The following is a 24,191-nucleotide window of genomic DNA, read 5'->3' on the forward strand; positions in this document are numbered from 1 at the left end:
ACGAACCCTTCCGGAGGCTGCGCCGGTTGCCTGGTCAGTCTTTGTCTGACTACGTGAGGGCTCAACGGGCGGAATGGCAGCGTGCTTATCACCCCGAGTGAACCGTCATGACCGGAAGATAGTGGACCTGTTTATGTTAAATACCGGTATTGTTCAGAGCCGGAAAAGTTCTGCTGTTCGCAATCTGTTCAAGCTACTGAGCCCGGAAGGAGCCTGACGCTGGACTGAGCCAGGGGTTCCCTCCGTGTGGTTAAAGGAAACTTTGCTATTTTGTGTTCCTGCCGTCTAAGACCGGGAGTGCTGCAAAAGCCTCCGGGCAGAAAATCTGCAAAGACCGGGAGTGCTTACTGAAGGCCTTCGGGCACGTTACCTACTAAGACCGGGAGCTCCCAGGAGGGACTCCGGGCGCCGGACTGGTGCGCCCCTTGCGTGTGCCCTAAGGTGGACATATTTATAGTTTTATTACAACGACTTTATTACATAAATGTGGTTTTTAGGTTTGTGCCTTGCCGGGAGGCTTAGGCTTAAAGAGGGGAGGTATGTAAGGGGTGGGTAGACCCCTTACAATGAGGTACAGTTTCCCCGGAATGTTGATGTTATTTAATAAAAATGTTTTATTGTTATTACACTGTTTTAGTGGGTTCCCCTAGTGGCCAGGTGGGACGGCTGTCTCCACAGAAACAGGGCAGAGGAAAGGAGGATCCGGCAGCAGAAAGGGGAGGGAGAAGGAGAGTTGTAAAGGGAAAATTTAGAACCAGAGGCAGTTGAGTCCGGGACGGGAGAAAAGAAGCAGAGAAGGGGCAGAGTGTGGGAGCTGAGTGAATAGGAAAGCCGGAGAGAAGAGGAGAAGGCGGAACCTCAAGTGTGAAGCAGTACTGGTGTGGGTCCGGTCTGTGTGTAGCCGTAGTGGGAGCCAGGTGAAGTGGATTAGCCGGGCACATCCCCACTGGAGGAGACGTCAGGAACAGGTTTTTCCCCTCAGCCGAAAAGTGTGAAGTCACCTGAAGTGTTGTGCCTCTGTGAAGAAGAAGTGTTTAATAAAATGCCTGCTGGTTCAATTGATCCATGTCTGCAGAGTTTCTGTACAACTGACGACGGCGTCTGCACCACCACACTCTGCCCCACCAAGTCATCTCCTGTCCCAAAAGTGACGGCGGCACCAGGGGTAAGCCTAACCGAAGGGGCCACGACTACAATCCCCGAGGCACCCCTGGCACCCCGTTACATATGCAAATATTTTTTTCTGTACACGGGAGCGGGCTCTCTTGCGTCCGTTAGTCGCCCTCCTGCCGCTTTACGCCGTCCCACATCGCACATTTACATACTGAGGCCGCCGCCCAGTGCTTCCGAGGTCTCGCGCATGCGCCGTGCCACTCTCGCGGTTCTGTGCACTGAGCACATTGTGACCGCTGGTGACGTGATTGCGCAGGCGTGAGATTATGGGCGGCGCTGTGATTGTCATCCAAGTACCCGCCCATAATCTCGTGCCCGCGCTTTCCCCTCTGCCTCCACCATTCAGCGCAAGCGCTGGCCAGATGAGCCCACGTCACATCTTACCCATGTTTCCCTGGAGCAGGAAATAGATGGGAGGAGCGGAGCACACCACCGATGAACAGGGTTCATCTGGCCAGCGCTTGCGCAGAACGGTGGAGGCAGAGGGAAAAGCGCGGGCACGAGATTATGGGCGGGTACTTGCTGATGACAATCACAGTGCTGCCCATAATCTCACGCCTGCACAATCACGTCACCAGCGGTCACACTGTGCACAGTGCCGTGAGTGTGTCACGGCGCATGCGCGAGACCTCGGGAGCACTGGGCGGCGGCCTCAGTTTGGAAATGAGCGATGGGGGGACGGCGTAAAGCGGCAGGAGGGCGACTAACAGACGCAAGAGAGTCCGCCCCCGTGTACAGAAAAAAATATTTGCATACAAAAAGTAAGACTTTATAAACTATAGGTTCTCAAATGGGGCAGAATAGCAACAGGAACCTTGCTAGAATGCAGCCCAGAAGCTGCAGAGGGGGGATCTTTTAGGTTTATTATGAAATTTCTGCTGACAGGTTCCCTTTAAAAGGTATCAACTACTGAGGACTCTCAGTTCTTTTAAACAAACTTTTTTTTATCTCTACTGGATAACAGGTACAGAGATATATTTTGCCTGTATAAGTAAAGGAACATTTTAGATATATGCTGCCATCTGGTGGACATATAGTAAAATGGCTGACAGAAAAAGACGAAATTCAAATTAAGAAAAATAATATATTCCAAAGTAAACTTAACAGTTACAAATAAAAAACACATTTTATTTACCTTTCAATGCAAAAATATATGTGTCACCTACAGTGACACATATGGTGGCCGGCACGGTGGCTCAGTGGTTAGCACTACAGTCATGCGGTCCTGAGTACAAAGGACAACATCTGCATGACTTTCAGTGTTCTCCCCATGTTTGCATGGGTTTCTTCCAAGTACTCTGGTTTCCTCCCATATGCCAAAAACATACTGATAGGGAACTTAGATTGTGAGCCCCAATGGGGACAGTGTTGCTGATGTATGTAAAGCGCTGTGGAATTAATAGCGCTATATAAGTGAATAAATATTATTATTATAACAGTGTAAAACTTACGGAGAAGAACTTGCTGGGTAGTAGGATGATTTTGCTAACAAATAAGATCCATTCAGATAAAGCCAGGCCTCCCGATCCAGTATCCACTATCCCTGTACAAATATAATTAGAGATATGGACTCTGATCCAGTTCTAAGGTTCTGGCTATTCATCAATAGAAGAAATTGATCTGTGTTAAGGGTACTTTACACGCTGCGATATCGGTACCGATATCGCTAGCGAGCGACATTGCTTACACCCGTCACACTACTTACCTGCCTAGCGACGTCGCTGTGACCGGCGAACCGCCTCCTTTCTAAGGAGGCGGTTCGTTCGGCGTCATAGCGACGTCACTAAGTCGCCGCCCAATAGCAGAGGAGGGGAGGAGATGAGCGGGATGAACATCCCGCCCACCTCCTTCCTTCCGCATAGCCGGCGGGACGCAGGTACGGTGAGTTTCCTCGTTCCTGCGGTGTCACACATAGCGATGTGTGCTGCCGCAGGAACGAAAAACAACCTCGCTACTCACCTGTCAACGATTTTTGGTGTTGCAGCGACCTCTCCAATACCAATGATTTTTACCTCTTTTGAGATTGTTTTAGGTCGCTCGGAGGTGTTACATGCTGCGATGTCGCTAACAACGCCGGATGTGCGTCACAAACACCGTGACCCCGACGATATATCGTTAGTGATGTCGCAGCGTGTAAAGCACCCTTAACATTATGTGATGCTTTAGTGAAATCGCCCATGTGATTCCCTGTAGAGTCAATAGGTATAGATATGTCCATGTTCTTATCTCTGCCAATCACTGGTGCATGAGTTTGCTGCTCAGTTTAGTGAATTCTAAAGCTTAAATGGACACATATAATAATTACATACAAGGTTTGTGTCTCCTCGTAGATGCTGTTTTACACAAATATCTATGCTTAATAGGACCCTTGATACCTTTTCTTGGTCTTGTAGTTGTGTTCCCACATAGTGTAAAGGCAGCAAAGTTTAACTCTGCCAGAAATTTTTCTACAATTTCCAGTACCAGCTTTGTGCATGAGATTTAAAGGGAACCTGTCAGGTCCAATATGCACCCAGAACCATGAACAGTTCTGAGTGCATATTGCTAATCCCTGCCTAACCGTCCCTGTATTTAGTAGCACAGATAAAGAGATCTTTAGAAAAAGTATTTCTAAAGATATTTTATCATATGCTAATGAGCATAGGGACTAGTTAGTAGCAAAGGTATTAGTTCCCTTGGCTAGTCGGCTCCCTTAGCAAGTAAGAACTCCCCTGTGGGTGTGCTAACATGCTAATGAATGCGCAGCGTCAGAGATATAGTTAATCTCAGCGCTCTCTATTGCCACCGACCTCGATGCTGGATTTTGGCTCAGTGCACATGATCAGAAGTCCCGGCTTCCAGTCATGCACACTATGAAGCTGGGTATACTCGTCCTGGCTTCAAACTGGTGGAGTGCGCATGACCAAAAGTCTGGGGATGTTCTGCTCAGGCGCACTGTGCCAGCAGAGGTGAGAGCAACCATGCCTCTGACACTGGGCAATGAGTATTGAGTAGCATGTTAGTACGCCACTGTAGGCACGCTAACATGCTAAGGGGGCTGACTAGCCAAGGGAACTGATGCCCTTGTGACTAGCACATTAGCATATTATAAAAGAACTTTAGAAATACTTTTTGACAGGGTCGTGCTTCCATGCTAAGGGGATCGAATAGCCAAAGGAAATAACGCCCTTGTGACTAGTCCATGGCCTCATTAGCATATGATAAAAGATCTTTAGAAATACTTTTTCTATAGATCTCTTTATCAATGCTAGTGTATACAGGGACGGTTAGGCAGGAATCACTAATATGCAGCCAGAACTGCTTGTGGTTCTGGGTGCATAATGTACCTGAGAGGTTCCCTTTAAGGAGAAAATAAAAATTGTCCGCAGCATAAATTGACCTACGCTGCAAAATTGAAATCCGCAACTTGTCAGTATAGACTATATTTAAATACCCATGTTGGTTGTGCCCTTGTGGGAAGGATCCCCCCACCATAAGTGCCAACTATTTGTTTGTTTCCATTCCTTATTTATTTTCTCCGCTTGTTCCAAAAGTCAGAACTTTTTTTTCCATCAATATTACCATATGAGGGCTTGCTTTTTGTAGGACGAGTTGTACTTTTCAATGACACTATTCTGCCCCATATTGTACTGGAAAACGAAAAATTACAAATGCGATGAAATTGCAAAAAAAGTGCAATTGCACAATTGTTTTTTGGGTTATTTATTTACTATGTTCACTAACTGATGAAACTGACTTGGTGTTATGTTTCCCCAGGTCATTACGAGTTTGTAGATACCAAACATGTATAGTGATACTTTTATCTAAGTGTTAAAAAAATTTCAAAAGTTTGTAAAAAAAAAAAAAAAAAGAATTGCTATTTTGGCGCCATTTTCCGAGACATTTAACATTCTCATTTTTTTGAGATCTGGGGCATCTTGAGCTGATGCTTTCAATCATAACATAACATATATGTTATTGCATTTTAATGCAATGTTGCAGAGACCAAAAAAACGTAATTCTGACATTTTGATTTTTTTTCTCGCTACACAGCTTACCAATCAGATTAATTGATTTATTTGAACTTTTAGGGGGTTTTTTCATACTTTTTTTTAAAAAAACATTTTTTTACATTTTTTTATTTGTAATTTTGTTTTATATTATTGATTTTACTAGTCTCTCTAGGGGACTTTATGACTTAACTGTCTGATCGTTTATTCAGATCAGAGCGATGCTACAGCATCACTCTTATGAGCAGAAATCCTGATCTCCTTTGAATGCTGACACTCTGCTGGCATTCACAGGAAACACGTCACAGCAGCAACAGGGGTTATCATCTGACCGCAAGCTACCATGGCAAGCCATTGGCACTGTGATCGCATCAAGGGGTAGCCAGCGGTGGCAGGGAACAGTGTGATTCCCGTCGGACTGCTTTAGATCACGCTGTTAGTTTGACAGCACAATCTAAGGGGTTAACAGGCACGGGTGGATCGCCTATTACCTGCACATGTCTGCTGATTGCATCAGTAGACATGTGCAAAGAATGATGCAGGCTTGCCGTGAGAGCCCGCATTAAAAGGACCAACACGGCCAAGGACGTATATATAAGCTCTTGGTCATAAAGTGGTTAACCTGCAGATATGGTGGTAATTTCAGGTTAATAGTGTTTTAAAGCTGCCCGGCTGCTGCACTGAAAGCCCATTACCAGAGGAAATTGACTTTATTCCTCCCAGCAGCCTCCGGCTTTCAGTCATGGAAGCTCAGCCAGCACAGCTTCAGTCACAGCTCAGTATGTAGTGAGTAGCGACTGTAATTGTGTACTGGAAATGACTGGCAGCCAACGCTGTACTGATTAATGCTGAACCACTGTCACTTAGTGTGGAGGCATAATCACAGCTGTAGCTCACTATGTACTGAGCGGTGATAGTGAGAGAATCCTTACCACAAGGACTTATAATATATATAATTTCCAAAATGCATCAGTGTACTACGCCTGGAAATCTGCAGTATGTCTTTGCTCAAATTTTTCACCACGCTTGAATGAAGTTTTGTCAAATTTTTCCAATCTTAAAACATCTAGCAAAAAATGATGCAAACACTCTCCATGTATGTGGTCAATGTGTTCTATTGTAGATTTCAGGTTTCTTTTAGAATAATGCAGCTTTGACTTTCAATGTCCCAAGAAAACACAAGAGCAGCTCTTCTTTTTCACCCACCAGTAGTTGATACTTTACAGTATACAGGCCCTGGGAAACAAAAGAAGAAGAAAGCATTGTACTTTACATATACAAAACTTTTTTTGATATAATAAGTACTAAATAAGTCAACTGTTGACCACTATCAGTATACAGGCCTAATGTACAGGTTCAATGTAGTCAATACCACAGCTGCATTTCCATATGAAGTCTACAGAAATCAATAGGCAGTTTACTTCATGAAATACCATGACCAAATCCCTCCAAATAAGTCAAGAGAGGCTGAAAAAAGGAGCATATACACTGAACAAAAATATACATGCAACAATTTATGTTTTGCTCCCATTTTTTATCAGCTATACTCAAGGATGTAACTATTTTTCTATGTACACAAAAGACCTTTTTCTCCCAAATATTGTTTCCAAATCTGTGTTAGTGATCACTTCTCCTTTGCGGAGATAATCCATCCACCTCACAGGAGTGGCAGATCAACATGCTAATTAGACAGCATGATTATTGCACAGGTGTGCCTTAGGGGTAATTTGCATGTTGCAACATCGCTACTGCGATATCGTCGGGGTCAAATCGAAAGTGACGGCCATCCGGTGCCGGTAACGATGTTGCAACGTGTAAAGCCTAGATGCACAGATAAACCATCGCAAAAGCGTCGAAAATCGGTGATCTGTGCAGTGTCGGTCATTTCCATAATGTCGCTGCAGCGACAGGTACGATGTTGTTCCTCGTTCTTGCAGCAGCACACATCGCTGTGTATGAAGCCGCAGGAGCGAGGAACAACTCCTTACCTACGTCCCGCCTGCAATGAGGAAGGAAGTAGGTGGGTGGGATGTTTACGTCCCGCTCATCTCCGCCCCTCCGCTTCTATTGGCAGCATGCCGTGTGACATCGCTGTGACGCTGCACGACCCGCCCCCTTAGGAAGGAGGTGGGTCACCGGCCAGAGCGAAGTCGCAGGGCAGATAAGTGTGTGTGAAGCTGCCGTAGCGATAATGTTCGCTATGGCAGCTATCACAAGAGATCGCATCTGTGACGGGGGCGGGGACTATCGCGCTCGGCATCGCTACAATCGGCTTGCGATGGCGCAGCGTGCAAAGTACCCCTTAGGCTAGCTACAACAAAAGGCCACTCTAAAATGTGCAGTTTAACAGTATTGAGGGTGTCCAGGGGGTTAGAAAACCAGTCCGCATCTGGTGTGACCACCATTGGCCTCAAGCAGTGCAACACACCTCCTTCACGTAGAGATGATCAGCTTGTTGATTGTTGCTTGTGGATTGTTGGTCCACTTCTCTTCAGTGGCTGCAAAGTTGCTGGATATTGGCTGGAACCTGAACACACTGTCGTATATGCTGATCCAGAGCATCCCAAACATGCTCAATGGATGACATGTCCGGTGATTATGCTGCCATCTAAGAACTGGGATATTTCAGTTTCCAGGAATTGTGTACTGATCCTTTGCAACATGAGGCTGTGCATTATTATGCTGCAACATCATGTGATGGTCATGGATGAATGTCACAACAATGGGAGAACAGCTGCTCGGTGGGGGTACCAGGTGTCGGACCCCAGCCGATCAGATATTGATGACCTATCCTAAGGATAGCATAAATAAATGATTTGCGGCACCTTAGGTGAAATCCTATATTCAGGATAAGGGACGCAACTCAAATCCAGAGGATCCTCTTGATTACCATGTCACAGCAGAAAAGCAGATAGCAAACCGGAGGCTTTTTCAATTTTGCTTTAATCCAATAAGTCAGGCAACATTTTACCCTACAATTGAGCTTGCTATATGCTTGATCAAGCCCAATTGTAGAGTGAAACTTTGCCTGACTTGTTGAATTAAAGGAAAATTGAAAAAAAAAAACCCCGGGATGCTTTTTGCTTTTCTTCTGTGACATGGAAACCAAGAGGATCCTTTGGATTTCTTCTATCCTAAGGATAGGTCATCAATGTAAAAGTACTGGACAACCTCTTTAAGCATGTCACGATGGTTTGTTTGCTGGAAGGTGTGCCAAACAGTCCTTAAGGAAATGTCCAGCGGGACCACAATAGAGGTAGACGCTGAGACTGTTACGTCATCTGTTCTCAGTTGCCATTGAGCTGGCTGCTCCTAACTCCATAGGTTCCGACCCATGTAAATGAACTTAACCAGGAAGAAAGAATGAAATCTAGAAACGCATACAGGAGGGGGATATGGGATACGTCTAAGACGCAAAGTACACCAAGACGACGGCAATCATTTCGTGCACCTAGGTGCTTCGTTGGGTCCTGACTCCTGGTGTTAGGACTTGACAAAGCGCCTAGGTGCGCAAAACGGTCACCATCGTCTTGGCATACTTTACGTCTCAGGCGTATCCCCCTCCTGTATGCGCTTCTAATTTTTGATGACATAAAAGAAGATTTTTAAGAAGGGTGAGTGCCACCATTTCTTTTCTCCCTTTATTGATTGGATTGCTGTGTTGATTGGAAGGTAGAGAATCTCCCTGTATTGATTGCCGGGATTACTATAGCTCTTTCTGTTCCTGTTGGAGACTATCTATTAAGTGGAGCTAAGTCTGTGTTTGGAATTGGACCATTATCTTTCTTGAGCATGAATGAAATCTAGTGTTGTACATTACACTCTCCCAAACTCTTCATATGGATAGTCTGAGTCAAGGTCTCCCCCAATGAACAAGGTGCAGTGTGCAGAACCAGAGCATCCTTAAAGGGATTTTCCCACGAATAAAGTTAATTTCAAAGATGATTTTAAGCAACATACCTTAGAATAATAATTTATACAATTGGATGTGTTTAAAAAAAAATGTTCCTGTGTTGAGTTCATCTTATATATGTGACCCTGCTGTGTACTGTGTAATGGCCGTGTCTGACTGTACAAGGACATGGTCTGATCATACCACATCTCCTGGACAGGGGAAGAAGTAAAGGAGAGTATACAGACATTACAGCACGGGATCGCAGCTGATTTCTTTTTTTGAGCTAAAGCATTTTCCTGCCTGTTTTTAATAATATTTTACTTCATAGAAAGAATAATTTGCAATCCCGTGCTGTAATGTTTGCATACTTTATTACGTCTTCTCCTGCCCAAGAGATATGGTCTGATCAGACCATGTCCCTGTATGCTCAGACACGGCCATTACACAGTACATAGGAAGGACACATATATAAGATTATCTCAGCACAGGAACATTTTTTTTATACATCCAATTGTATAAATGATTATTATTCTAAGATCTATTGATTAAAATCAACTTTAAAATGAACGTTGTTCATGGAAAAACCCCTTTAAGAGTAACACAAAGGCCTCTATGGACCTGACACCTGAGGGCTGCATCATTCCACAGGGCTTCAGAGGACCACTGAAACTCAGAACTATAGTCCCCAGCGGTGCGGCCCTCTGTGTCAGGTTCATGATCTTTGCCTATGCTACCTGGACCCTGTCAGGTTTGTCATAGAGCATCCCTAATGCATCAAAATAGGTGTCAACAGAAAACTGTTTTGGGACTAGTGGAGACAAAAAGACAAAAAAAATGCCCAAATATTAGAACATCCCTGCAATAGAGACATGATTATTCCAGCCTGCTGGGATTCATTCCCTGAGGATTAGGGTTGCAAGATAAAAAATAGTTTACAGCTATCCCTAAAATTCTAAACTGGTCTTTTTCCCACAAAAAAAGAACCAAAACAGGCTCAGGAGAGCAATTTCACGTCATACCATCCAGAAGTCAAGACTACAGCAGTGGGTAGTGTGGGACTCTGGGAAGCACCCAAAGAACTAGAAAACTGACCCTGTAACTGGGACTGGGAAGATTGTAACATCTGATGTTCCATGGCCAGATCCTGAACTATCTGGTCAGATTCGCCACCTGACCACAGAGTGTACGCACTGGATCCATAAATGGAAAACAGGTACGGCCAGTCATAATGTGATGCTAGTCACTAACTCATGGTCAAGACTGAAGGCAGAGTAGTCAGAAGATCTCGGGACAGATACTAGGCGGCCAATAGAAGCGGAGGGGCGGAGATGAGCAGGACGTAAACATCCCGCCCACCTCCTTCCTTCCACATAGCCGGCCGGGACGCAGGTAGGAGATGTTCCTCGCTCCTGTGGCTTCACACACAGCGATGTGTGCTAACGCAGGAACGATGAACATCGGTCATTCCCAGTTCATGGAAATGACTGACGCTACACCGATGATACGATTACGACGCTTTTGCGCTCGTTAATCGTATCATAAAGGATTTACACACTATGATGTCGACAGCAATGCCGGACGTGCGTCACTTTCGATTTGACCCCACCGACATCGCACCTGCGATGTCGTAGTGTGCAAAGTGCCCCTAACAATCTGAAGACTCAGTAGCAAAGGGAGAACCGGGGACAGGAACAGAGACTCCAACCCCACAGGGTTCACGCTACCGTCAGGCTGACAGCAGTGGAACAATACCATCAGACGGGGACCCCCAGTAGCGCTACGCCACAGGGACCCACTAACCAGAGACAGGTGTGGAGGAGGAAGGCACCAGATTACTAACTGGCACTGGGTACAAGGGAGCCTGAAGGTGAAACCAGCCGGCCTCGGGTAACCAGTTACCATCACCGGACAGTGAGTAAAACCAGTTGCACTGAACTTTTGTGTGGACTCCATTCTTCCAGCATCTGTTACAACAACTACCCTCTTGCAGAGGGCCTATCATCCAGGCTGCCATTAACACCAGCCCCAGCAGTGTACATTGTGCAGCGGCAGCTCCATATACATAGCCGCAACACCGTAAGTGGCGTCACATGTGAACATTACATTACAATCCTCTGTAAATATACCCCTTTACAAAAAGGGCCCAGGGCACGGAATCGGGCAACGGCCACCACCATGACACCCTCCAGACGTACACCGCCCGGGACCGAGTACCCTATATCCCTGGGCGAAACAAGTACAGGGAGCAAACAGACAAATGGTCAAGCAACAGTCCAGGGTCAGATAACAATAATCAGCATTAGGCCTCCGTTACACTTGCGTTTTGCACGGATGAGTGCATTCCGATAAAACATCTGACTGCACTCGCACTAGTGCAAAACTATGGGGCAGTGTCCATCTGCGATTGAGTTCTCATGCCAAATCGGCATGAGAAATTAATCTCACCATGCTGCGTTTGGCAGCAAGTCTCGGTTCACACGCACCCATACAAATCTATGGGTGCATGTGAAACATCGCACTGCACTCACATGTCATCCGGCTGCAGTGCGATGTACGCAGAGACAGGCTGCCGAGGAGAGAAATAAGTGCTTCTTTCCCTCTCCTCCGCAGCTGTGATGCGATCACAAGATCGGATCACAGTCGCATGACCCTCGGCTCACACCCGCAGCAGAGGGTAATTAGCATATCGCTTCCGATGCTTTCACATCGGAAGCTCTGCGCAAGTGGAACCGAGGCCATAGCAGAGCACCAGTAAACAGGCCAACAGTACGACTTTAGCAGAAGCTATGACTGAAGAGGTTCTGGAAGAGACTACTCAGCTAAGTAGCTGGGCAATCACTGGGAAGATGGAACACCTGAACAACCCAGGACTTCCCACAACCAGAATGGACAACTGCGCAATCGTTCAATTCACTGGCAGCTCAGCACAATTTCATAGTCCCAATAGACAGTACTCCTTGCGTCGTAGAAGCACTGTGCGGAGGAATTGTGACACACAGGCAGTCTGTTAAATCTGAGGTTTAAGGATAGAAAATGCTCTAATTCCCCCCCCCCAACCATTTTGCATTTACTACAGGCACTCAAAATGTTCACTTTAAACAGAACCCCCTAAAGATAGCACTGGATGACCCCTTTAATTCTAAAGTTTAAATTCCTGTACAGAGAAGAGTGCATTATTGTAGGTCTTTTACATGTTACGATCTCAACTTTGGCTGCGTCATGAAGATAATTCTTACTTGTTGTCCAAAAATTGTCAAAAGACCCCTGAAATGGTCACTAGGTAAAGGCTTTGACCCAAAATTACACTAGTCCTTTGTTTTGTTTGCCAGTCTTGATGAAGGGTGTTCTGTAGTGAAACGTGTTAGCGTCTTTAAGGGTTTGCTCCCTGTTATGAACATGGAGCATCTTTTAGATGCTGTACGGCAGGAATGTATGATAAGTCAAAGACTGCAGTATATTTCTCTTATGTTTCCACCACAAAAATTAGGAAATGTAAATTATGATGAATTTGGCAATCGTGCTTTCCAGCTAAGCTTTGCCCATTTTTCATAAGGTGAGCTCTGAGACAATACGAATAGTTGTAACCTTGTTGTCTAACTACAAGTTTCAAGAAAATGTTTCAATATTTCAAAATTTTATGCCAGAATTATGGTAAAAACTGTTAAATCAGGGCTTTTGTATGTCTATAGCCCAACCCTAATAATGATTATATTCATATACAGTGCTGGCCAAAAGTATTGGCACCCCTGCAATTCTGTCAGATAATACTCAGTTTCTTCTTGAAAATGATTGCAATCACAAATTCTTTGGTATTATTATCTTCATTTATTTTGCTTGCAATGAAAAAACACAAAAGAGAATGAAACAAAATCAAATCAATGATCATTTCACACAAAACTCCAAAAATGGGCCAGACAAAAGTATTGGCACCCTTAGCCTAATACTTGGTTGCACAACCTTTAGCCAAATTAACTGTGAATAACCGCTTCCGGTAACCATCAATGAGTTTCTTACAATGCTCGCCTGAAATTTTAGACCATTCTTCTTTGGCAAACTGCTCCAGGCCCCTGAAATTGGAAGGGTACCTTCTCCAAACTGCCATTTTGAGATCTCTCCACAGGTGTTCTATGGGATTCAGGTCTGGACTCATTGCTGGCCACTTTAGTAGTCTCCAGTGCTTTCTCTCAAACCATTTTCTATTGCTTTTTGAAGTGTGTTTTGGGTTATTGTCTTGCTGGAAGACCCATGATCTCTGAGGAAGACCCAGCTTTCTCACACTGGGCCCTACATTATGCTGCAAAATTTGTTGGTAGTCTTCAGACTTCATAATGCCATGCACACGGTCAAGCAGTCCAGTGCCAGAGGCAGCAAAGCAACCCCAAAACATCAGGGAACCTCCGCCATTTTTGACTGTAGGGACCGTGTTCTTTTCTTTGAATGCCTCTTTTTTCCCTGTAAACTATGTTGATGGCTTTTCTCAAAAAACTCTACTTTTGTCTCATCTGACCAGAGAACATTCTTCCAAAACGTTTTAGGCTTTCTCAGGTAAGTTTTGGCAAACTCCAGCCTGGCTTCTTTATGTCTCGGGGTAAGAAGTGGGGTCTTCCTGGGTATTCTACCATATAGTCCCTTTTCATTCAGACGCCGACGGATAGTACGGGTTGACACTGTTGTACCCTCGGACTGCAGGGTAGCTTGAACTTGTTTGGATATTAGTCAAGGTTCTTTATCCACCATCCGCACAATCTTGCGTTGAAATCTTTCGTCAATTTTTCTTTTCCTTCCACATCTAGGGAGGTTATCCACAGTGCCATGGGCTTTAAACTTCTTGATGACACTGCGCACCGTAGACACAGGAACTTTCAGGTCTTTGCAGATGGACTTGTAGCCTTGAGATTGCTCATGCTTCCTCACAATTTGGATTCTCAAGTCCTCAGACAGTTCTTTGGTCTTCTTTCTTTTCTCCATGCTCAATGTGGTACACACAAGGACACAGGACAGAGGTTGAGTCAACTTTAATCCATGTCAACTGGCTGCAAGTGTGATTTAGTTATTGCCAACACCTGTTAGGTGCCACAGGTAAGTTACAGGTGCTGTTAGTTACACAAATTAGAGAAGCATCACATGATTTTTCAAACAGTGCCAATACTTTTGTCCACCCCCTTTTTTATGTTTGGTGTGGAATTATATCCAATTTGGCTTTATGACAATTTTTTTTATTTTTTTTCATTGAAGACAAATTAAATGAAGTTAATAATACCAAATAATTTGTGATTGCAATCATTTTCAAGAAGAAACTGAGTATTATCTGACAGAATTGCAGGGATGCCAATACTTTTGGCCAGCACTGTAGATGAGTAAGGAAAATACAACAAAAAAGTGAAATGATAATGAACAGGAGTCGATTAAAGGGGCAGAAACAACAAAACGAAAAGTATGTTATGCCGATTTTCTTCATTTCTGCAGCAAATATGGAAATTGAGCCCAGATAGAACATATAAAAGGTATATCCTATACATTATATACCTTACTGTATATTATAGGACAACACTATACCCAAACTGTACAATAGAGAAGTTACATAAGACCACAATACCTTTAAAAGCTGCAGCTTCCTAAAAAAACGGCCATCGTAAAAGAAGGTCACTGTTTCTGTGAAGAAATTAACAAAAAAATGAACAAAAGAAAGTAAATTGTACAATAGTCACAAAAGATATTAGAAATGTCTGTTCCAACATATTCTTATATTGTCTCCCCTGTTCCCATGATGGATGAAAGACCGCAATCAAATGAATTGTCTACAATGTAAGATATAGCCAGGACATCCTCTACAGCAGGGGCCCCAACATTGATACCTTGAGAGCCACATTCAGCTCCGAGAATCGGTCACAAGTCACAATCTATCTGAAGAACTCTTAGGGGCCCTTTGCACACTATGACATCGCAAGCCGATGCTGCGATGCCGAGCGCGATAGTTCCCGCCCCCATCGCAGCTGCGATATTATGGTGATAGCTGCCGTAGCAAACATTATCGCTACAGCAGCTTCACACGCACTCACCTGCCCTGCGATGTCGCTCTGGCTGGCGACCCGCCTCCTTCCTAAGGGGGCGGGTCGTGCGGCGTCATAGCGACGTCACACGGCAGGCGGCCAATAGAAGCGGAGGGGCGGAGATGAGCGGGACGTAAACATCCCGCCCATCTCCTTCCTTCCGCATAGCTGGCCGGGACGCAGGTTGGAGATGTTCCTCGCTCCTGCGACTTCACACACAGCGATCTGTGCTGCCGCAGGAACGAGGAGTAACATCGTAACATCGGTCTTTCCCAATTCATGGAAATGACCGACGCTACACTGATGATACGATTATGACGCTTTTGTGCTCGTTAATCGTATCAAAAATGCTTTAACCACTACGATGTCGAGAGCGACGCCGGACGTGTGTCACTTTCGATTTGACCCCACCGACATCGCACCTGCGATGTCGTAGTGTGCAAAGTGCCCCTTAGACATTGTGTATGCCTGTATACTCGTTTAAAAGTTATAAGTCAATAACTGTCCAGTTATAAAGTTTTCATGCCCTGAGTGCCCCCATATAAAGTTCTCATTCCTTCATGCCCTCCTATAAAGTTCTCATGCTCTGGGTGCCCCCTTAATAAGCTCTTATGTACTGAGTGTCTCCTTATAAGGTTCTCATTCCTCGATGCCCCCTTATAAAGCTCTCATGCTATGTGTGCACCCTTATAAAGCTCTCAAGCCATGTGTACCTTCTGATAAAGCTCTCATGCCCTGCGTTTCCCTTTATAAAGTTCTCAGTCCCTGGGTGCCCCTTGTAAAGTTCTCATGCCCTGGGTGCCCCTTGTAAAGTTCTCATGCCCTGGGTGCCCCATTATAAAGTTCTCATGCCCTGGTTGTTTCTTGAAAAAGTTCTCATGCCTCAAGTGTCCACATAAAACGTAATAATACCCGCAATGTCCTGTTATTACATAATTCCCAAGTGCCCCCTTTAGAAAGTAGCAATAGTATGAGTGTCACTTGTATAACAATAATGCCCTTTCAGTGCCCACTTGAGAATTAATAATTCCCTGGAATACCCAGTGGCGTAGCAAAGGGGGGGGCGAAGGGGTGGTACGCCGCGGGCGGCACATGTCGGGGGGGGCGGCATTTTGGGGGTAAAAAACGCCGCCCCCATCATCACCGCACACACCCCGGCACTACTGCCCCCATCATTACCGCACACACTCAGGCACTACCGCCCCCATCATCACCGCACACACCCAGGCACTACCGCCCCCATCATCACCGCACAAACCGGCACTACCTCAGTGATGTCCTCGCTGACAGCGTGATTCACTTCAGTTACTGCGTGGAGCTCACAGCAGCGGTGGTGTTCTACTGCCGCTCCTGTCATCTTCCAATCTAGCTGAACTGAAAGCGTCGTGGGACCTCGTGTGGATTACGCCGGACCTGGAGGGGTATTTGGGGGTTAATAAAGTGGTGAAAGAGGGTGTTTTTTTGTCTTTTATTTCAAATAAAGGATTTTTCGTTGATTGTGTTTAATTACTTTCACTACAGATTAATCATGAGGGTGTCTTATAGACGCCTACCATGATTAACCTAGGACTTAGTGGCAGCTATGGGCTGCCATTAACTCCTTATCACTCCGGTTGTCACCGCACCAGGGCAATTTGGGATGAGCCGGGTAGGGTCCCAGGACTGTCGCATCTAATGGATGCGGCAATTCCAGGCAGCTGCTGGCTGATATTTTTAGGCTGGGGGGGCTCCCCATAACGTGGGGCTCCCCATCCTAAGAATACCAGCCTTCAGCCGTGTGGCTTTATCTTGGCTGGTATCAAAATTGGGGGGGATCGCACGCCGCTTTTTTTTAATTATTTATTTATTTATTGTACTGCACGATATAGACCCACCGGCGGCTGTGATTGGTTGCAGTGAGACAGCTGTCACTCAGCATGGGGGTGTGTCTGACTGCAACCAATCATAGGAGCCGGTGGGCGGGGGAAGCAGGGAATACGATATGGAATAATGAGCGGCCGGCATTTTCAAAAGAAGAAAAGCTGCCGGAGCTTTGTGACAGCCGTGCAGCGCCATGCCGGTGGTCGGTGAGTATGAGAGAGGGGGTGAGAGGGAGAGACCGACCGACAGAGAGAGATATAGAGAGACCGACCAACAGACCCACCGACAGAGAGAGAGAGACCGACCGACTGCAAAAATGCTGCAAAACAATGATCCGTTGTTTTTTTTTGTTTTTTTTCTACTGTTTTACCAGTGGCAGGCTATTGTGAACGATCAGCTGATCACCCGGGGGCTGATCGCCGGATGATCAGCTGATCGCTCACAAAAGCCGCCCGCCGGGCAATTAGCTGATCGTTCGGCTGCCAAGAGAGAGGGAGAAACATTGATTTCAATTATTAAACATAAGAGCTGAGCATGTGCAGTGGAAAAAAAGGGATTCCGCCGCTCACAAAATGCTACATGCTGCGTTCCTGCTGCCCGACGGTCAGTCGTTCCTCGACTGATCCGTCACGCGGCGGATGCAACGCAGACACATTAGTCGCAATCTGTCGTCCATACAAGTCTATGGGAACCAGCACAAGCCGTTAACGGATTGCGCTGTTTTCCAAAGCGGCGGATTGCGACTAATGCAAGTGTGAAAGTACCCTTATCGACGGCCAACGGAGGGGAGCGGCAAATTTGACGACCGCCCCAGGCGACAAAAGCAGTTGCTACACCACTGGGAATACCCCTTATCAAGTAATATTGTACCAAGTACCCCTTATTAAGTAATGATGCCCCTTGAGTACCCTCCTTGACAAGTAATAATGTCCATATTTGAAGCTGATATAGTTATGAAGAAAGGAGAGTGGCATTGAGCAGACAGCTGTGGACCAAACAAGGCTCCTGAGCCCCTGGTCGTCATCCTGCTTTACAGCCACAGTGGCTTTCTGTTCTTTGATTCTTTGAAGATGGGAATGAGATTATGGACCCTCCCCATTACTAATCTAGGGCTTAGTGTCAGCTGTGAGCTGACATTAACCCTTTATTACCCCAATCTCCACCGCACCAGGGCAATTTGGAAGAGCCATGTAAAGTGCTGGGGTTATCGCATCTAATGGATGCTACAATTCTGGGTGGCTGCAGCCTGCTATTTTTAGGTTGAGGGGCCCAATAGCATAGACCTCCCAAGCCTGAGAATACCTGCCATCAGCTGTCTGGCTTTATTATGGCTAGGTATCAAATTTGGGGGACCGCATGCTGGGTTTTTTAATTATTTATTTAACCAACTGAAAAAAAGCTGCATGTGGTTCCTCCTATTTTAATATACATCCAAGATAAGTACATGGCTGGGGGCTGCAGCCTGTAGCTGTGGGCTTTATTTATGTTGGGTATCATAATAGGGGGGACCCTATGTCAAATTTTTATTTATTTATTTTTACTGTATGCTATAGAACCGCAGACCGGGTCTGTGACTGGAAGTGTCGGACATGCTGTCACTCAGCGTGGGGGTGCGTTTGACTTCCACCAATCACAGACAGTTGGCGGGGGAAGCAGTGTTATTTAGGCTTGTGCTGGGTGTAGGATGACCGGCCTGACATGTCTGTTGCAGTAAATAATTGCATTCCCTAAAATAATTCTGGAGCATCTATTTTCTTGTAACTCTGTTCCTTTGTAATTCCTCCTAGTAATTTATGAATCAATTAACTAGAGTGTTTCCTATGTCAATGGAATTTGCCCCTACTCCAGTTTTTCCAATCTTTTGGCCTTAATGTCAAAGTTTTATATTCAAATTGTAAAAGACAGACTGACTTATTAAGTGTGACACCAGCGCCTGCTTCTTGCATAGGACTTGAATCTGCTCCCCGAATCAAAAATTAGAATATTATGTTCCATGCTCATTAAATGTATATACAGTGGGTGCGGAAAGTATTCACACCCCTTTACATTTTTCACTCTTTGTTTGATTACAGCCATTCAGTAAATTCAAAAAAAGTTCATGTTTTTTTCATTAATGTACACTCTGCACCCCATCATGACAGAAAAAAAACCTGAAATGTAGAAATCTTTGCAAATTTATTAAACAAGAAAAATTGAAATATCAAATGGTCATAAGTATTCAGATCCTTTGCTCAGACACCCATTTAAGTCTCATGTTGTCCATTTCCTGATGATCCTCCTTGAGATGGTTCTACTCCTTCATAGGAGTCCAGCTGTGTTTTATTAAACTGATAGGACTTGATTTCGAAAGGCACACACCTGTCTATATAAAACCTCACAGTTCACAGTGCATGTCAGACCAAATGAGGTCAAAGGAACTGTCCAAGGAGCTCAGAGACAGAACTGTGGCAAGGCACAGATCTGGCCAAGGTTACAAAAGAATTTCTGCAGTACTCAAGAGCACAGTGACCTCCATAATCCTTCAATGGTAGAAGTTTGAGACCACCAGAACTCTTCCTAGACCTGGCCATCCAGCCAAACTGAGCAATCATGGGAGAAGAGCCTTGGTGAGAGAGGAAAAGAAGAACGCCAGGATCACTGTGGCTGAGCTCCAAAAATGTAGTAGCCAAGAATCACTGCAGCCCTCCACCAGTCGGGCCTTTATGGCAGAGTGGCCTGACGGAAGCCTCTCCTTAGTGCAAGACATATGAAAGCCCGCATAGAGTTTGAAAAAAAAAACACATTAAGGACTCCCAGACTATGAGAAATAAGATTCTCTGGTCTGATGAGATGAAGATAGAACTTTTTGGTGATAAGTCTATGCGGTATGTGTGGAGAAAACCAGACACTGCTCATCACCTGCCCAATACAATCCGAAAAGTGAAACATGATGGTGGCAACATCATGCTATGGAGGTGTTTTTCAGATGCAGGGACAGGACGACTGGTTGCGATTGAATGAAAGATGAATGTGGCCAAGTACAGAGATATCCTGGAAGAAAACCTCTTCTAGAGTGCTCTGGACCTCAGACTTGGCCGAATGTTCACCTTTCAACAAGACAATGAACACTAAAATAACAAAGGAGTGGCTACAGAACAACTTGACTGGTCCTGCCAGAGCCCTGACCTAAACCCAATTGAGCATCTCTGGAGAGACCTGAAATGGCTCTCCACCAACGTTCACTATCCAACCTGACAGAACTGGAAAGGATCCAAAAGGAAGAATGGCAGAGGTTCCCCAAATGCAGGTGTGAAAAACGTTGCATCATTCCCAAGAAGACTCATAGCTGTACTAGCTCAAAAGGGAGCTTCTACTGAATACTGAGCAAAGGGTCTGAATACTTATTACCATGTGATATTTCAGTTTTTCTTGTTTAATAAATTTGCAAAAATTTCTACATTTCTGGGGGGTTTTCGGTCAAGATGGGTGCAGAGTGTCCATTAATGAGAAAAAAATGAACTTTTTTGAATTTACCAAATGGCTGCAATGCAACAAAGAGTGAAAAATGTAAAAGGGGTCTGAACACTTTCCATACTCACTGTACTGTGCACCCTGACTATAAAAAAGATATATATTGTGCCCACTGAACTTAAAAAAATATATTGTGCACCCGGTGTATAGGTTTTAGATTTCGGTAGGGCAATGTATATTTTTTTTGTTATGTTCGGGATGTACATTGTATATTTATTTTTTATAATTATTTTATATTCCAAGGGCACCGTATCCTGAATATAGAAAAATAGGTTCTACTGTGCTACTGAATATAGAAAATATACGCTGTGCCCCGAATATAAAAAAAAATACACAGTGTCTAACCCTGTGCTTTTCCTCTATTTCGCTAAATGAACCTGGTTGTGCCATTATATAAATAGCGGTATCTAAGGCGGGCTTTACACGCTGCGATATCCCTAGCAATTGCTAGCGATGTCGAGCGCGATAGAACCCGCCCCCATCGTACATGCGATATCTGGTGCTTGCTGCCGTTGCGAACATTATCGCTACGGCAGCTTCACACGCACATACCTGGTCGGCGATGTCGCTGTGACCGTCAAACAATCCCTCCTTCAAGGGGAAGGTGCGTTCGGCGTCACAGCGACGTCACCGCGACGTCACTAAGCGGCCGGCCAATAGAAGCGGAGGGGCGGAGATGAGCGGGACATAACATCCCGCCCAACTTGTCCCTTCCGCATTGCCGGTGGACGCAGGTAAGGAGATGTTTGTTGTTCCTGCGGTTTAACACACAGCGATGTGTGGTGCTGCAGGAACGACAAACAACATCGTATCTGCAGCAGTTAACGACATGGAAATGAACGACGTGACACAGATCAGCGATTTTATACGCTTTTGCGCTCGTTCATCGTCGCACCTATGATTTACACATTGCGATGTCGCTACCGGCGCCGGATGTGCATCACTAACGACATGACCCCGATGATATATCGGTAGCGATCTCGCAATGTGTAAAGCTCGCCTTAGAGAAGGTGTTCGAAATGGACGGACATATCAATGGTGCTGCACAGGGGCCCAAGAGGTCAAAGGCACACTTCCACCTCCATTGCAAATAGTATTTGTGATTTATGATGAGCTATTGGGCAGCAAATGGCCAATATATTGTTTATGCACAGGGGTTTCTTCTGTCTTTGTCCACCAGTGGTGTTAGTGCTCCCTTACTGCAGAGCTCCTGTAATATTCAATTGAATCTGCCCTTTAAAGGAAACCTGTCACCTATAAAAATGCTATTAACCTGCTGACAGGCCCACTATCAGGCCTTTACAACCATGACTGGTGTATGGGGCCTGGTGAAGAGGGGGGCCCCAGCCAGGCTCGGGGTAATTACCTGGCTTTATTAAGGGCCGGGCCTCCCTCTTCACCAGGTCTGAGTAACAGCAGAGGGGCCCGGCCGTGCCGCTTTGGCCATTACACTGGCTAATTTACATGCAAAGTAGTGCTTCAGGGGCAGTGCATGTAAATTAGCCAGGTGGTGCTGGCAAAGTCAGGGGGGCAGAGCAGGGCACCGACGCATCATCATGCGGCCCAGTGTGCAACAGCATGATGAGGTCATCACTCTGCGACCTCATCACACTGGGACTTATATATCAGGACGGGCCCAGGATGGGGACATATATACCAGGAGGAGGACATACTGTATATGCTAGGAAGGGGACAAATAAACCAGGGTGGGGAAATATATAACAGGATGGGTCCAGGAGGGGAACATATATACAAGGAGGGGGACATGCATACCAGGAAGGCCCCAGATGGGGTCATATATACCTGGAAGGGGACTTATGTACCAGTAGAAGCACATATACTGTATACCAGACGAATATTATACAGAGGGACAGTGTTTTTGTGGGTGGGATAGGATACAGAGAGGTGTGGGGCGATATACAGAGAGGAGCAGTGTTTGTGGGACGACATTATAAAGAGGGTCAGTTTGTGTGCAGTGATGGTATACAGAGGGGCAACGTCTGTGAGGGATATTATACGGAGCAGTGTGTGGTTTGTGTGGGGAGATATTATACAGAGAGGCAGTGTGGGAGCGATATTATCGAGAGGGGCGGTGTAGAGAGTGTGCTATGGAGAGGAGCGGTGCAGAGAGTGTATTATGGAGAGGGGCGGTGTATGGTGTGTATTATTAATTTTCTGAGGGAAATACTTCATTTTCAGAAACAACTTCAAATGTGCTAACACTTTTGGCCATGACTGTGTGTATATACATATACAGTGCCTTGCAAAAATATTCGGCTCCCTTGAATTTTTCAACCTTTTCCCACATTTCAGGCTTCAATGATAAAAAAAAAAATTTAATGTTATGGTGAAGAATCAACAACAAGTGGAACACAATTGTGAAGTTGAACGAAATTGTGCCTACTAAGAGTAGGCTCCAGGTTTGGGGCACAGGCCTTCATGGCTCTGGATGTCCCATGTTCCCCAGAAATCTCACCCCCTGTGCCCCTTCCACGGCCTCCCCAGTTTTGTACCCGCTTTGAGTAGACACCTGGAGACTACACTGTGTGCAGAATTATTAGGCAAAAAAGTATTTTGATCACATGATACTTTTTATACATGTCCTACTCCACACTGTATAGGCTTGAGAGCCAACTACCAATTAAGTAAATCAGTTGATGTGCATCTCTGTAATGAGGAGGGGTGTGGTGTAATGACATCAACACCCTATATAAGGTGTGCTTAATTATTAGGCAACTTCCTTTCCTTTGGCAAAATGGGTCAGAAGAGAGATTTGAGGGGCTCTGAAAAGTTCAAAATTGTGAGATGTCTTCCAGAGGGATGCAGCAGTCTTGAAATTGCCAAACTTTTGAAGCGTGATCACCGAACAATCAAGCGTTTCATGGAAAATAGCCAACAGGGTCGCAAGAAGTGTGTTGGGCAAAAAAGGCGCAAAATAACTGGCCATGAATTGAGGAAAATCAAGTGTTAAGCTGCCAGGATGCCATTTGCCACCAGTTTGGCCATATTTCAGAGCTGCAACGTTACTGGAGTATCAAAAAGCACAAGGTGTGTCATACTCAGGGTCATGGCCAAGGTAAGGAAGGCTGAAAAACAAACAGCTTTGAACAAGAAACATAAGATAAAATGTCAAGACTGGGCCAAGAAATATCATAAGACTGATTTTTCAAAGGTTTTATGGACTGATGAAATGAGAGTGACTCTTGATGGGCCAGATGGATGGGCCAGAGGCTGGATCAGTAAAGAGCAGAGAGCTCCATTCCGACTCAGATGCCAGCAAGGTGGAGGTGGGGTTCTGGTATTGGCTGGTATCATCAAAGATGAACTTGTGAGACCTTTTCGGGGTGAGGAAGGAGTGAAGCTCAACTCCCAGACCTACAGCCAGTTTCTGGAAGACAGCTTCTTCAAGCAGTGGTATAGGAAGAAGTCAGTATCGTTCAAGAAAAACATGATTTTCATGCAGGACAATGCTCCATCAAATGCATCCAACTACTCCATAGCGTGGCTGGCCAGGAAAGGTCTAAAAGATGAAAAAATAATGACATGGCACCCTTATTCACCTGATCTGAACACCATTGAGAACCTGTGGTCCTTCATAAAATGTGAGATCTACAATGCACCAAAGCAGTACACCTCTCGGAACACTGTCTAGGAGGCTGTGGTGGCTGCTGCACGCAATGTTGATCGTAAACAGATCAAGCAACTGACAGAATC

The 24,191-nt window shown here is 45.3% G+C and overlaps 1 protein-coding gene across 1 annotated transcript in view; it reads right to left on the reverse strand.

Annotated features, from left to right (window-relative positions):
* Positions 1-6,088: 6,088 nt before the first annotated feature.
* Positions 6,089-24,191, reverse strand: part of LY96 (lymphocyte antigen 96) — a 30,712-nt gene continuing 12,609 nt past the window's right edge. Inside the window, exons 4-5 of the mRNA XM_075316303.1 lie at positions 14,654-14,709; positions 6,089-6,398 (exon numbers count right to left, since the gene is read on the reverse strand). Of these exons, the coding sequence (XP_075172418.1) occupies positions 6,300-6,398; positions 14,654-14,709 (155 nt within the window). The 3' untranslated portion in view covers positions 6,089-6,299. The remainder of the gene's footprint in view (positions 6,399-14,653; positions 14,710-24,191) is intronic.

Source organism: Anomaloglossus baeobatrachus, chromosome 6 (genome assembly GCF_048569485.1).
Source record: "Anomaloglossus baeobatrachus isolate aAnoBae1 chromosome 6, aAnoBae1.hap1, whole genome shotgun sequence".
NCBI lineage: Eukaryota > Metazoa > Chordata > Amphibia > Anura > Aromobatidae > Anomaloglossus > Anomaloglossus baeobatrachus.